The sequence below is a fragment of the Vidua chalybeata genome, chromosome 18 (genome assembly GCF_026979565.1).
Source record: "Vidua chalybeata isolate OUT-0048 chromosome 18, bVidCha1 merged haplotype, whole genome shotgun sequence".
NCBI classification, from domain to species: domain Eukaryota; kingdom Metazoa; phylum Chordata; class Aves; order Passeriformes; family Viduidae; genus Vidua; species Vidua chalybeata.
In genome coordinates, this window is record NC_071547.1 from 11,944,530 (window position 1) to 11,961,175 (window position 16,646).

At 41.4% G+C, this 16,646-nt stretch overlaps 1 protein-coding gene across 1 annotated transcript in view; it reads right to left on the minus strand.

The window, feature by feature from the left end:
• Positions 1–8,453: 8,453 nt before the first annotated feature.
• The window catches only part of CABIN1 (calcineurin binding protein 1), a 108,572-nt gene continuing 100,379 nt past the window's right edge, over positions 8,454–16,646 (minus strand). Inside the window, exons 36-38 of the mRNA XM_053959387.1 lie at positions 12,307–12,471; positions 10,368–10,594; positions 8,454–9,870 (exon numbers count right to left, since the gene is read on the minus strand). Coding sequence (XP_053815362.1) covers positions 9,727–9,870; positions 10,368–10,594; positions 12,307–12,471 — 536 coding nt within the window. The 3' untranslated portion in view covers positions 8,454–9,726. The remainder of the gene's footprint in view (positions 9,871–10,367; positions 10,595–12,306; positions 12,472–16,646) is intronic.

Genomic DNA, 16,646 nt, shown 5'->3' on the forward strand with positions numbered 1-16,646 from the left:
ATCTAAAAGAGAATAAAGCAGGACATAATGGATGGTTAGTAACAAATTGTTAAATGGTTACAAGACACAGGAAATTTCAGTCAGGGAATGGGAAAAACTGAAAAATCCAAGTAAGTCTTAATTAGAGCAGAGACTTGGATTTGCTTGACTGCACTATGCCAATTTCTCAGCATTCAGAGCTAAGGATTCTCCAAAAAAACCTGAGCATGTTCAGTTTTATGAGCAGTTTTATGAGCACTTTTTAGTCCTCTCCAGAACTCTGCTCATGGGAAGCTCTGAGTTATTTGGAGTTATTCACCATCACAAAAACCCAGGTAAGTTTTTCTGTTGCTCTCATTTAACTTAATTATGGGAGTGGTTCCTAGTGGATACTCATATTCAATCACTCAAGTTGAAAAAAACCACAGTTTTACCCTAAATTGACTAGAAGATAAAATTATAAACAATTTATGACATATAAAAATGACCTAACTGCAAATTCAGTGGCCATTTAGGGGAGGGGGGGACAGTTTTGGACAAGTAGTTTCTATTTGATGGAGACAGAAAATGGAAGATAAACTGAAAACCTCACCAGCCAGTGGGAAAGCTCTAAGGCAAAACTGAGTTCTTCTGACTTATGATTTAACCAGTAAATCAATGGTGTTACCATGAAATAGATGCAGAAAGTGAATATTGACAAAGGCCAGACACAGAACCCAGGAAGAGTGAGCCACCTTCAAGCCCATCTTATTCCAAATCTATCACCAGTTCTGCTGCTGCTGTTCTGAAAGCCAGCAGGATTTCCCTCTTGGAGCAATATCAGCCAAGGGGGATGATGGGGGAGAAAAGCTGTTAAAGAAAATTATATTCCTAAGAAACACTGCCTCAGGGATCACTTAAAGACAGGTGTCACTGAACAGAACTTACACTAGTTGCTCTGCAGAGTTCCTATATATGCCATAGCCATCCTAATTTCAGGGAGAAGTAATTAGGGCTGAATTTTTTACCAGCAGACATATTTCCACCTTTCCTTGGCCTTTTGCATTTTTCAGTGGTTAACTGTGAACTTTTGAGTTTGCACATATTAAGGAAGTTAAGTCTGTTTATTTTAAAACAGCTATTTTCCATGGAAATTTTAGTTGCAGAAATACTTTATGTCACTGAAGAAACTGTACACAACACAGGCCTGGGGTGACACAACCTGAGGCTGCCCTTTGCTGTCGGCACTAAAATCAAGAGGAGCTATTTATGTTTTTGTATCTTGTTGAATCAGGCACATCTTTAAGAAGAAACATTGTCCTCCTCCTCCTCCTCTCTCCCTCTTCCCAGGGGTTACTCTGCACTTGGAAATAACATCTCCATATTTTTATATTCTTTCCAGGTACCTTTCTATTGTAAACACAGGTGAACCCGGTGGGAAGAAATGCTGATGTCTGACTCCAGTTCAGAAGGCTGAATGATTTATTATAACTATACTATAATACATTAATATACCATTTAAAGGAGATACTGAAACTACAAACCTACTTGTTTTAACTACCATATCTGACTCACTACCAACTCGTGACCCTCTCTGAGACTCCAGCCACAGGTGGATTGGATTGGCCATCAGGCTCAAACAATCCTCACCAGAATCCAACCAAGCAATCACCCCAGGGAAACAATTCTCCAAACACATTCCACATAGGAAAAACAAGGAGCAGAAATAGAAATTGTTTTCTTTGTCTTTCCTCTGTGCTGCTCTATGAAAAATCCTGAAAGAGAGAAGAATGTGCCTGCCACACCTTTCCACATGTGTTGATAGTACCAGCTAAGAGACACTCTTGTGTCTGTGCCTGAGTTGTAACTGAAACATGACCACACACCCAGCCTGGACATTACCACGTTCTGGCTATTTCTGAGTTTCACTGACATTGCAACAACTTCACCTTATTGAAAAATAAAATGCAGCAGGAGTGCATTTAAGCACAGACTATTTACCCTCTCTTGCACTTCAGTGGAATTCTCAGTTACCTAAAGGTGAACTGCCCAGTTTGGAGGATGGCACCTGCAGAGCAGCAGCTGAGTTATGCCCAGTTGTTCAGGCCCTTGTGTCTGGCTCAGCAGCTGCCAATACACGTCCAGGGGCCCAGCCAGGCCAGGCACTGGGACATCTCCGTGCCAAGGGGGAGGCACTGCCAGACATCCAGGATTCAAACAACTCCCAGGTTTTCCAGCAATCCTGCACTGCTTTCTCATCTTCCTTACACCGAGAAAACCAGCTCTATTAACAACTTCCAAGGAAAAGTGCAGGCCTGGTAAAATGTGCCATTGTGGGAGACTCCTCGTGCAGCTCACTGGAATATTCATTTTGAGCCACTGCAAAGCCTCCTGGTGCATGCAGGCGTGCAGCAGGAAATGCTCTTGACTTGTTTGGCTCCTGCAGATCACCACTATCTGCCCATCACCACTGAAACAGGAGCTGACAGCTCTGCCTGGACACCAGCAGCTGCTTCTGGCTGCATCCAAAGGCTTCCTCAGCCTGCAGAGCAATGGGATCACAGACCAGGAATCCTCCCATTTCTCTTTGCACAAATACTTTACAATGTGCAATCCCAAGCTGTTATTACGTTCCAAGCAAGCCAAACTGAAAAATCACCTTGTAGCACTGCTGCTTGCTGTGAGGAAACACTCAGGCTCTTTGTTTTGCTCCCAGGAAAGCCCATTTACTTATTAAGTGTAGGAAGCACTTCCAGCAGGGTGTCTATTGGGAGAGCCATGACAGAAGTTATTTGTTGGAACTTGTGCTGCTGACTTGAGGGCACAGCATTGCAAATTGATGTTGTAAGCTCAGAACTTCCACTACAGAATTCTGAAGTTGAATTTTTTTTCCCCCAACCCACTCTAGCCTAATGGAGATCTAAATTACAGCCAACACATCCTAAGTGACAAGTTTCTGTATTCAAACTGCTTTCTGACATCCACTCAGCATGGTGAGTTTCTTGGTGAGTGTATGTTGGCTCAATTAACAAGTTAAGCAATTCTTTGAGCATCTAGTGCCATCTCTTAAAGGGAAAATTATCACTGCAATCTAACTGAAAGAGTTGCATTTTATATATATCCATGCATTTAGAAGAGAAAATGTGACTGTTCATACACATTAGGGTGTAATTTAAGGAAATTAAAGCTCTGGTGTGACTTAAATTACAAGGAATCAAAGAACACTTCTGAGTATGAAGCTTTTCTGCTCATACAACATCCTTTACTAATTATTACTGAACAGTATGTGTTCAGTGCTATATTAGATCATACTTCATGCAATGCATATTGCAGATAAAACTCAGCTGCATATTATTCCTTGTGAACAGCCCTCTGTATCTGTCAGACTCCCCAGAGGAGCAAAATGAAAGGAATGTGAATATAGAGGCAGGTTCTTAGGCTAACTGTGGATATATGTAATAAATGTAATAATTCAGCATTCTCACAGGAAGCACTGTTTCTAAAATACCTTTGCCCTATTATATGGCCTTTCACTTGTAGTTGTTATATCACTCAACTAAAATTAAATGAATACCATTCCAGAGTGGTTCTCATATGCTTATACCATATATGAACTTTGTTTATATTCAATTTATACTGGAATTCACTGTTGCTTGCAAGGTCTCTGAAAGAGATGGGAGAGAAAAAAAAAATCGGCTGAGAAATAAAACTTGAGAGGGGGATATCTATGTCTAATCTGAGAGCAAAAATGACTTTTTACCATATATGTTGACTTGGCTTTAGATAGGCAGTTTCCCTCAGTAAGACAATGCACTTAGAGACATTGCAGAGTGTTCCTCCCACTGGGATTATATAATGGCATGTTTTTCTACCAGCTACAGACACAACCATTTAATTGTGCAGATAAATCTTACACGCAGGCAGAAGTGTGATTTCACTTTTCCCCTTGGTAGAAGTGATTTGGGTTTTGAGTCTGCAGTCAGTGGCCTCAGCTCCCTTTCCTGAGCTGCCAGATGGCTGCAGGACCTGATCTCACCTCGGGGCTGCTCCACATAACACAGACTGCCTTACAAGATTTTATCCAAGCTTGAACACTACATCTTTCTTCCATCATTCTCACATTTTCATCCCTGATTAGAATTTGACTTGAACAGAACTACCTCAAAGCACTTCACAGATCCACAAGTTGCATGTTTGTCACTGACTCTTGGGCTCAGTTTTGCTGGCACAAGCCCCACACCACTGCCATGAACCAGGGTTGAACTAATCAGGATTCCCCCTGACGAGACTGAACACATTATTTGAGCCATTTCACACAAGACTGACTGGCAGGAGATTCCCATGACACCCCAGTGTAACATATTGCACATTATGAAAATGGAAACACCCAGGGGGCTTCTTATGGGGGAATCAAGGAGAAAAAAAAAGGAAAAACAGTCATGGGGCAAACAGATTTTGTATGAAAAGCAAGTATATGGTGGATCTGTTTTCCTGCCCGTGTCAACATTAATGGTGACAAAGCAAGCTCTTGTTTTTTTGTTGCCATGGCCAGAGACACAATCCTGTAAGCAGCCTGTGAGGATTCTCACCCCCTCTGCCTTCAATCAGACCATACATTATGCAAAGGACATATGGTACAGTAGCAGAAAGCCCTTAGAACTCAATGGGGTCAAAACCAGCAATGCACTGTGGTGTCAGTAGTATCAAGATCTTGGTCAGTAGTATCAAGACCTTGGACATCCATTCAGGGTGGGGGTTGTTCCCCCTTCCCTTTTTTCCCCTCCCTTCCTGCTCTGTCCTAGGGCCCCCTCTAGTGCTCCCGGAGCAGGCAGGGATGCTCCCAGGTGAGAGGGGAGAGCCCTGGGCAGGCTGGAGCTGCAGCCACAGCCTGCAGACACCTGCACAAGGCCGTTCCTGAGGCCAGGGAGCTCAAAGGCAGCTTTGAGAGCTGCACCAGAGGCTCTGGAGTTGGCTAAACAAGCACTTGCTGATGGGTGTCATTGTCACAGATGCTTTAAACAAACAGCAGCAGGAACAAAAATGTCTATCCAGGGAGATGCAGCTTTTAATCTCTGCTGAGATTTGCCTGGGATTCTGTGAGTATTAATGTGAAAGAGCCATTTCAGTGAAGGTAAGTCACTGCCAACAAACCCAGAAGCTGGTCTGCTGTCCTCTGCAATCCCACCTGTTCCACCATGCCCTGCAAGGACAGCTAGAGTCCCACAAAGGCATGACTTGGGCTAGCACAGCCTGTGGTACAGCACCCTGAGGCTACTCCAAAAACCATAAATAACATCACAGATTAGCATTAGTGAATCCCTGGTCATTAACTGGAAGGGGAAAATGGCAATTAACACTCAGCCTACAGTGAACCTCTTACCATCATTTTCAAATGCAAGCACAAAGCCTCTTCATCCCAGCTTTCCATGCCTAGGCCACAGAATTGATGTCTGCTGTGCTTTTTGTTATGTGCATCTCATCTCATTTACCTGCCACCCAGTCCCCTAAAACATGCAGGCACCTGCAGGAGCAGAAATGAGCTGTGCTCGGTGTGTAACTGTACACACAGGTTACACCACAGATGCTTCACCCTCACTGGAATTTCCAGTTCAATACTGTGCTTTTCACAGTGGTGTTAACAGTGCTGTGACCCCACCCTCAATGGTAGGACCTGGTCTGTTCTCACCTGGCCCCTGTTCCTTCAGTCCATTTTGTCTCCTATCAGCTTCAGCTGCTGCTGTGCCTTCCTCATCTTTTCCTGGTCCCTTTCTCCCTGACCATATGGTGTTTATTTTGGCTGCAAAAGATATTAATTTCATTATTCATGAGAAATCTCACTCCAATTAAGAAAAAAAAAAAAAAAAAAAACAAAACCAAGAGACAACAACTGACAAACCCTAGCACATAATAAAATTAAGGAGGTACTTGGTATCTTCCTTGATCTGCTATTTTGGTTGTGGAAGGGAACATTATTAGCTTTTGGAAAAAATGCTACAGCATTTGTCAGACAGTGGGCAGAAGCCACTAATGACAGCTGTGCTCAACAAAATTAATTCTTAGTAAAACACTAGTCCTTGCCTAGAGAGAGAAATTCTCAATGGTCTCAACTACACATGGATTACATAATCCCTGTGCCAGGAAGTGAAATTGCAAACAGCCAAACCCCAGTACTGTATGTCTTAACAATACTTTCACCTTAACAGTGAAAGACATCTGTGTGCAAAGACAGTGCCCAGTAGCAGCACACAGAGGATATCAGCTCTCCACAAATCACTCTCCACAGGCAATTCAAAATAATTCCTTTTTACATTTCCTTTGGAACAAAAATGGTTTTGCTATTTGCCTGAAAGTCTTAAAAGTCTGGCTTTTCAGCAGCCAAAAAGGATTTGATTTTTAATCAATTACTGTCAAGGAAAAAAAAAAAAATAAGAAGAGAAAAAGCCTCACCCCACTTGGTCACAGACCTCACCTTAAAGTTTGCTTTAGGCACCAGACATTCCTGTCCCTATGGCTACACAGGGAAAACCCAAACCAAAGCCATACCAGAGCAACACACTTCAGCAGCTGCCATTTCTTTGTCTGGCACATCAGAAAGGCACCTGGGAACACAGATGTCAGAAGCAAGAGGTACCCAGTAAATCCTGAAGGCAGGTGCAGTGTTTACATTCGATCTGCAACTTGGTAAGCTGGATTTTGCCTAGGCTTGAATTTCAAGCTCTTACCACCAGGATTAGACCAAAAGAAAGGAATCTACTCCAAGCCATGGCTAACTGCAGTTTTACTGCAATACCTTTTCTTGATAATTCCACAAGATGACATGGCCAAGCTCACGAGATGCATTCATTACTCACTGAATACCTCTGTTTGTAAGGATTGGAAGTTCTTGCTCTGAGTACCTTTAGGGATGGTTCTTCAGACAAATACCATTATCTCAGTGCATCCAGGGACCTTGGCACCTTCACTCCCAAATGTGGCTCCTTGAACTGAAGAACTACATCAGCTGTACTTACAGAGAGGAGATTTCACACAGGGAGAAGAAGAAAGGCTCCTTCAGTGCAGCAGGAACACCCTTGTGGAAGAAGGCCCAACGGCTGAGAAACATTTAGTCAACAGCAGAAGGGCAGGAGTGGAGGGAGGTGGCCTGTATAGTTCAGCCTCAGTAATTTCTTGAGCTTGAGAAAAAGTCCTTGAGCTACTCAGGAGCATAATGGGAGTAAAAAGATCATAAATTAAAAAAAAAAAAAAAAGAAAAACAACAAAGGAAAACCAGGTAAGAGAATTCAGTATAGGATAAAACAAGTTGCACAGTTGAGTAGTTTGAAGGTTAAAATTATTTTAGAGCAGTCCAGCAAATGCAGCTCTTGTTGCTAGCAGGAACAGTTACACTTACAGTTCTAGCTTTCCTAAACCAGCAAAATTTTAAATCCTTCTCAAAAAGCAGGACTAGAATTCAAAAGAAAGCTCAAGATCAGCATTTTAGGAAGTCTGGAGGAAAAAGCCCAGAAAGCCTAATGCCAAGGAATCCTTAAGAATAATAAAGGAAAACCAACAATCTTCAGTGGTCACATTCAATTAGAAAATCGAATGCTTTATACATCAGACCCAAGCTAAAGTGTGGACCTAAAAATTGAAATGTGATCTTTAAATTAGAATACATTTAAGAATACACATTAGCCAAACAGTCTGTGCAATCCATTCCATTTGGGTGAAAAAGCCCTGGTCAGAACTACACCCTCCCCTTTCAATTTCTCATAAGCAGCTGCTTTATTTCATTCTGTGCTTTCTTCTAAAAAACCTAAACATCATGCTTATCTGAAACTTCCTCAGCTTTTTACCTGGCAGTGACTACACAGTATGCTATACACTGCATTTATAAAAACCTACAGCAAATCAGAGTAAACACTGAAAACATTTGTTTGCTTTTACCATCATTTGCCTCATCTTTTCTGTATCAATGGCACTCACTTCACCTATCACTTATAGTGGGTGAACAAGTTACACAAACAGTTGCTAACACATCTAAAATGGACATGCTCACTTCCTTGTAAACCACATTTTCTCCAAAATAAAACCCCCAGAATTTGAGAACAACCTTGCAATACAAAGTTTGCTGAAGCTTCTTTTTATCCACAGTCCATTTATCATTCTTATCAATGAGATCAATCACTGTAATAATAGATCAAGTGCAAATCTGTACAGCCAAATATTCTGTGTGATCCTGCTCCCCAAGGGGTGTCTTCCCCCTTATGTTGCTCATCAGCTTTTAAAGACACCAAGATGGGTGAAAAAGAATTCATGTCTCAGTGGGGAACTGAACCTGTTCCTGGGTCACACACACCAAACCCACCTCAAGAGCTCTGGCAGTTCCCTGAAAACAAAGGGGTTCCCATCAAGTCCCCCCAACCCCTTTTTTGTCAGCCAAAAAAATAAAAGGGAAGAGGAGCAGTGCTCTTTCAGAACCACGGCACCTTGTGCCCTCTCAAACAAACAGAGACAACAGTGCATTTCAACTTTATTAGAAAAGAAACCCAAAAGTTTATACAAAGCTCTGCATTTTACAGAAAACCAACCCCCAAACACAAAGAAATCCGACATTGCAAGCTGTATGCATTTTCTGTTTTCATATACAGACATATATATATATGTACATACACATATATATATGTGTGTGGGCGCACGCGGGTGTATATATAGTGTGTGATGTATTTTTTTTTGCATGGTTTGCATTCATTATTTTACAAAGTTAACATTCAGTAGAAAAAAAAAAAGGATTTTTGTTACCATTATTTTCTCATATAAATAACTGTGAGCAGTCCCTCTGCAGATAGATAAAAAACACCTTTTCGTGTCATTCTGTAAAAAACAGACATTACTGAAATGGTACTGAAATCTTTCAAGTTTTTTTTTTTTTTCCAATACCACCATAAAAATATCATCTAGCCCCCAGTTCAAAATGCTTGTCCAAGGCATTAGAAGAGAAAGGACTGTAAGACAATACTGGAAAGATCAGTTCTTTAAGCCAACATTCAGGTAGATAAATTTTGCTGGACCTCATACACTGGTGTGAAATGAGCACAAACAGGAGACCACCCTTTCTGTCTGCCTGGAAAAGCTGCTTCTTTTGTCTATTTGAAAGAGTCCCATTCCAACCGAGCCCCAGCAGTGTGAAGGAGCTGACAGACTCTCAGCTCACCCTCCTTGCCCTATGAAAAAGCCACAGATTTTCTCGATGCAATTAAAATCTCTACCAGCTCAGCAATTTTTTCCTAATCCATCCACCTTAAAAGGAGCTGTTGGATTAATCATGGCATGGTTAGACAGACATCAGGTTGTTGAATTACTGGGAGAAAAACTTAGCTGGAGGGGGAAAATGCAAGACAACTAAAAGGAGGAAAACACTACAGAAAAGAGCTACCGGAGCAACTCCCAAGGCTCTGGTTTGGAGAAGCAGGAACAGTAGAGAGATAAGAACTGCAGCTCAAAACATCCTTGTGTTTACTGAAGTTCCTGGTGACAGTGTGATCCAGATTTACCAACTGCCTGGTAAATAATCAATCATTCCTTCTGTCAAGCACCAAGATGGGGAGAATGGCGAAGAGTCTGAAGGCAATACAAGTGGCTGTGGTGACAACAAAGGTAATGAAAGTGAAGAACACAATGATGCCAATTAAATGGAGAGTAATGCCAATGAAGATGTTTCAACTTCCAGAGATGCTGGCAACAAGAAGAATGGTTATGTGGTTGGTGTTGATGATGGCCAGAATTCATTCATATGTCCATGTAGTCATCATCTTCATCAGTATCACTTTCCAGTGAGGACTCCTGGCTTGAGGTCTCTAAGATTTCCAAAGCTGGCTGACAAAGGCTCTCCTTCTTTACATTCGCTGCAGACTGAGCAGACAAAATAGCAGACTGATCCCAAAAAGAGAGAGAGAGAATATATTGCTAAATAGTCAGGATAAACCCATGATCACAGGGACAAAAGCCCACTGGTTGCTATTCCTTCACATTCAATAACTGTCTTGTGTTGATAAAAGATGTCATCCTAACGTTAAACAACATAACATTTACCAGCAGGCTTCCCCACAGTTAATGTTCTGGTGGCTTCCACTCATCTAAGAACTGCAGTGGCTGCACCAGGTCACTCAGCCACTTTTCTAATTTTTTCCAAATCCCTCAGAAAAGGGATATGGACTAGAATAGCTCTCATTTCACCCACAGCCAGTATTTCACCAGTCCTTTAAGAACTGGCTCCTGCTGGTAACAGCTAGCACCTCCTTCCACTACTTATCTACCTCTGGTTATGAACTGGGGACATGAACTGTTGCTTCTTTCATACAAGTATTTTATTGAGGGGAGAATTAAGATAAAAACAATAATCTAAAAAATTACTGTTTCCCTTTTATTACCTTTAATTTTTGCTTGGTCTCTTCTGAAATGCTGCCCTTTGGAGAAAGGAGGGTGGGAGTGGGTGGAGTGACAGTGATCTCAGGTGGAAATTTGGTGACAGATGAAGGTATGAAAAGCTTTGGCATGTTGGGCAGAATGCGAGTTTTTACTCGGGTGCCATCTGTCTTGTTCTGCTGACTTCCCAAAGTCTGTGAACTGGAGCTGAGTTCAGGCTTGGAACTGGAGGCTAAACAGAAAACAGCAAGGAAAAAATATGTTAGGAAGTTATCTAGGATTTCGGATGTCAAAGAAGAGGGAAGAGTTCATTGTTAGATGTAAGGCTGGCTCAAAAGGCCTTTCTTCAAGCCTTGCAATAACCAAAGCTTAGAACCAGAAAAAAAATTGTATAATGACAACTGGGAACCAGTAGTAATTAAAAAATATCTTACTGGATGTCAGAAACTCAACCTGACCAAGCACAACAAATGGTAGTGCAGCACTGGCCATCTACATCTACTACAAACACCATCTTCCCACTTGGGTCAGATGCAATCATCTCCTGTCCCTCCATTCTGCAATGCAACAAACAAAGCTCTTCAGCTTCACTTATGAGTCTTCATTTCCTCCACCACAGCACTGTCTCTTCAAGTACTGAGAGAGCAACTCCTCAACAATTAGAGAAAAATATATGGTAACACTTGTCAAAACTTCCCCATTGCAGATGCTGCCATAAAGCCCTCCTTGGTGTGCTCAGGCCACTGCTCCCACACTGGTTAGCATCATTTCCACATCCTTCCCAAGTGTCTCAGCTTGGGGCCTCTACAGTGCAAGCTTTCCCAGAGTGTTTATTGAGTACATCTCATCACAAGGATCCAGCCCTTCCCCAGGCACTATCACATTACAAAATTATGTATATACAACAATAACCAGTAGATGACAATGCTGTGATGTTAAAAACTGACTATTTGTTAAGAGATTTCTTACTAATAATGCTGCTTCACATGGAGTCCAAATGATTTGTTAGCAACTACATAAATGGAAACACCAGAGCTTTTCTCAGTCTGGTAATAATGACAGGTGTTCATATACATGTTTTCAGATTCAGTATTGTCAAATCCATCTCTGGCAGATATTGGGAATGGACACGGCCACTTAACACACAGCAAAATAAAATGCCAGTTTCCTAATGCTATCCTGAGAAACAGGCAGCAGTAGAGCAAACTACTAAGGGATGTAAAATTGAATTGCATGTTCTCAACAGCACACAGGAATGTAAGAGCTGCCACAACAGATGAGGCATGGCTTTCCATCAAGGTCAGTGACCCATCACCATGGGCAGCCAATCCTTCCAGACAGTAATCAGACACAGGATAATCTGCTCTCATAAATAAGGAAAAACAAGATACCCCAAAAAATGAAAATCTAGATTATGGTTGCCTGAAATACCAGGTTTTACATTTTTTTCAATTAAAACACCAACTTCTTCTCTTGGGAAGAGGGCAGAGGAGGGATAGAACACATTAACTGCTGTAATGCTGGTTTTTATGTTTACTTAGACTGAGTCAGTTTTGTAAAAAACCATTTCCTTCTGCTAAATATCCCAATAGTGTAATCCAAACTGTTATCATACTGTCCCATATAAGACTTCAATTAAAAGAAAAATTCTGCTTTAGAGGATGCAGAAACTATCCTGCATGAAAGCTGGTACTGGAGGTTTTTTATTTGGCTTTGCTGCCATGGTATTTAGCATGCCAGACATGCACCAAGCAGAATCACCACGAAGGGATGACAGGGCTCTTGCCCAGGAAGCTCAGGCATTGCCAGGAATGCATCTAAACTCTGAGGGCAGGCAGAGAAACTGAGGCATGTCAATCCCAACTGTCCAACAATCAGTGCCTACAGAGGATGCACAGCTCACCACCCCATTTCAGAATTCCCTGAAGCACAGGAAGCTCCTACCTGGGGTACAAACATGTCCCGAATTTGTGCTGGGCACGGGCTCCACTTGCCAGCAAACAGGCTCTGGCGATGGTGCGACAGTAGCCATTTTCATCTGCTGACAAAGCCGTGACTCCTGCTGCTGAAATCCAAGCCCCTCCAAAGGCACTTCAAGCTCTTCTTCCTCTTTAGTAATGAAATATAATTCACAGATTAAGAGACATCCTGATCTCTCTCCCAAGCCTCAATCCTTTTGCTGTCTAACCAACAGGTAGAAAAATCCTTTTAACCCTTGCTCTGTTTCTAAACCATAACATGACTGAGTGAAATTAAATACTGGCAAGTTAAGATGGCAAAAGCAACTTTTTCATACTTAGTGCCATCAATTCAAACTCTTAAAAAATGGTAAATGCCATATAAAAAGCAAAGGAAAAAAATTCTGAGGTTGACATTTTGTCATCTCTGCACACCTGCAGAAACAGAGAGCTGAGCATTTCCTTTGGAGCTGTGAGGGCTGGAAGGAAGAGCTGCCACTTGCAGAGCAAAATCCATCACCCTTAATGAAGGTCCAGCTGTGATCAATGGGGCCCTCTCTGATCTCCAGCCACAGGTACCTGCTACACTGAGCACAGCTCAGTAAGAGTCATCACTGTGAACATCCAATACCAGGGCCAAATCCATTTCTCACAGAACCAATATCAAGTGATACTGAATGCCCACTCTTCACCGATACATCCACTGTACCTCTATAAATATATTAGCCTAAAATTCCCACCTTCTGCTATTCTAGAGCCTGGGATGTTTGTAACTCAGAATCCACGTGTGTGTGCAGTCTTGCTGTTATGTACCAGCTGTAGCTGCTTTCACATGAGTGCAGTGTTAAAGCAGCTTTCTTACACACTGAGCTGCATGTTGTACATAGCAGGAGTCATTTCACTGGACCTGCCAGTGCCCTTGTGGGGCAGAGCAGTGACCCCTTCAAGGCTATGGACACAAAACAAGCTCTTATTCTCTCTTAAAAATGAAGACATTCTTCAAAAAACAAAGGGCTGCCTGGTCTAATTTGAGTCACCTCCTATTTCCACAGGCTAAGGTGGCACAGGCAACTATCATGGACCAGCACATGCGGTGGACAGGCACAGTCTCATTTGCTCTAAAATTCTTTGTATGGCAATGCTCTAAATTAATTTGGGATTTTGACCATGCAACGTCTTAAAAAGGAATACATATTTTAACTTTTCTTCATTGGAAAACTGCTCCCACCCCCTCAAGTGTTGAAAACACTTCTCCATCTCCACCAATATAGAGAAGATCTCGGAATTTACCATGGTAATATTCTCCTGTACAAGAGTTCCCCTTGCAGAAACTGCTTCAGAAAACATCACAGCTTAACAGTCTGATCTACACAGTTTGAAAGATGCAACTTTTTAAAAGAGTTATCATTTCTATGGTTCTTGAATAACTTGTATGAAAAAAAGCTCAGGAAAGCAGGCTATTCTTTCATCCACTAATTTTCATAGGTAAAGAAAAAGCCCCATCATCTAGACTTGTAGCTGAAAGCTCCTATAAGCCTTAGGATAAATGAGATTGCTTGTAGAGGAGTGTCCAATAGTTCTCAAAAAGGAAAGGTCACCCACTACAGCACAGCTCACAGGCAGCTCCTGTTCTGAGATGCTCCACTCACTATCAAGCACAAAATGGAACAGCCTAATGCAGATGAATGTGGTTCCCATTCTCAGCACTCCCTTGCACATTTCTCTCTGGATACTTCAAAATACAGCACTGGAGGTAGGAAAATAACACGTGCATCTGTCCATGTATTAATAGACCAAATCAGCTGAGAACAACGCAGAAGGAAGTGCATAACTGTAGGAATCTTGAGTAGGAAAATCCCAAAGCACTGTTCCCTTCTGAAGAAGCAGAGGACAGCTGAAAGTTCCCTGGGTTTTGCCTGCCCTTTCCATCAGCACACAGGGATTTAACCCCACACTGCCAAAGGAGCAGCCTCAGGCCAGCACATACACCCATCCCATCCCATCCCAGCCCATCCCAGGTGCTGACCACAGGCTGCAGTCTGAGCCCAGAGCACTCCCACACTGACATGGCTACAGGACACTTGATCAAACATTACAACATCTGAAGAAAAGCAGGATGAAAATGATGATGATTTCAGATTACTCCACAAGACAGAGAAGTCAGCTCATTCTCCAGCAGTCCCTCCAGAATCAACATCTTAAGTAGCCAGGGTAAGTACTAACAGAATCTTTCTTATCCACTTATTAACCCAGAATACAAACCAGTAATTAACTTAGCAGGCATAGAACTATACACAAATAAACTGCAAATCCTACAGCCTCAACTACACTGCTAACTGAGAGCAGTTTTGTATCTACTCTACTACTTAACTACATTAGGGACTTATTAGTTCACAATACAGAGTAAGAGCTCTGATTTGCATTATTATTTAATGACAAAACTCTACTTCTTATGCTGATTACAATATTTGTTTGATTATAAGATATATCATTGCTTAAACTGATTTGCTGTACTTTATTTTAACTAAATTATGGCCCACTGATAAAAACTCTTTTGAGCAGCCTAATTCTAAGAAGATACTACTAGACTGGTGTCAGTCTATGTTCTCTCAAGAGCAATCAGCATCGTCATACACATCTCCATCTCCCAGAATATATTTTTTCAAGTTTTGAAGATGCAGTTTTACAGTGCAGTAAAATCAGATTTATATTTGAATAAAATATCTGACAGCGATTTTTAATGTAGAAGTGAATGGAAATGAAAGGGCAGGAGTCCAGCACACTGTGTATTTCTATCACTGCACTTCTGGAAACAATATCTGATAATACTCTATTAGAATGTGCCTTTCAGTACAATAGAAATCAAGAACCACTGTTAATCATTCCCTTGCTGTCAGAGATGCTCAATACAGTCGCAGAATTCTATTCCCTGACTGGGTAATACACTTTATTCTTTCAGGACTGTGCAATTTTAGGGTTTTTTAAATTTAAATAGAAACAATGCCACTCAAGTGACCAAGTTAAAAATAAAGTTAATAAACAAAATATTTTTTAGGCTTCTTGAAAATAGCAAGAATTGGTTGTTTCAGTGTACATATCATAATTTATACTTTAATATATTGCATAGATATTTGTTCTTTTTTCATTACAGACAAAAAGGTCAAAACAAGGAAGGACAATCAAGAAAATACAGTTGGATCTCTTCATTATTTGTCTAAAACAGATTTCTGAAGAGAATATTTTAATATTTGTTTTGAGGAAGATGCTGTTAAAGCCCTGAACATAATGTCCTAGTTCTTCTAATAAAAACTTTCCCCAGGGAGGTAAAGACTCCACTAACTCGTGAGCCACAATATTCTGCACAAGTGCAAGAACACCAGAATGTAAGTGCAGCGCATTCTGGAGGTTCAGAAGCTCTGATTTAATATCAGTTAATAAATCTTTTGGTATTACCCTGTACTTGTACTGTCTTGGCAGGTTTTCAAACATTAGCTCTACAAACCCAGTTTAAAATAAAACCAGTTTCTGAAGATATAATATGCAAGAGACACTTGTCCCCAGGCTGAGGATGGGGCAGGTACTGTGCTCTGGAGACCCATTTAGCACTCTCACAACACAAAACACAGAAATTAAGCACACAGAGAAAAGCACAGATTTGCAATGCACGTCACTATTGATACTGAAAAGTTCCTCTCCAATCGAGCTGCATTACAAGGATTTTTTTTTAGCCTTCCCTTTCCCAATAGCTGCCTAAATACATATAAAATAGTACACGACATAGAAAGAGGGACATCATACCTTTCAACATCTCCCTGCTTTAGTGAGGAAGAAACAATTCAATGCAACAACCTACTCCAGCTTTCCTCTCCAACCTCTTCCCACTTGTTGCCAGGGTAACCAGTGTTTGCAGATGCCTATAGCGGGCGCCTGGGTTCATGACTTCATCACAGTTAATATCCTCTCCCAGCTCCTCATCCACAGCATGCACCACATGCATTCATGCACACACTATCAACACGCTGATTATACAACCCTGCGAGCGCTTTACACCGACACCGCTCACTTTGCTATTCTCATGTACATAAAAATCAAAAATAACACTGGCAAAAATAATCACTTGGCAATTTGAAGATGTGGAGAAAGTTTAAAAGCAGTACTACTGTAAACAGTAAGCAGCTGCTCTGGTCCCTCTGCACTGAACACTCACTAATTTGATTTCATCGTGCTGTCAGGTATGAGGCATTAACATTAGTGTTATAAAACATTTTGTATGGAGTTTCAAAAAAATTCTTTAGTCATGCATTAAACCTCTTACATTAAAACTGG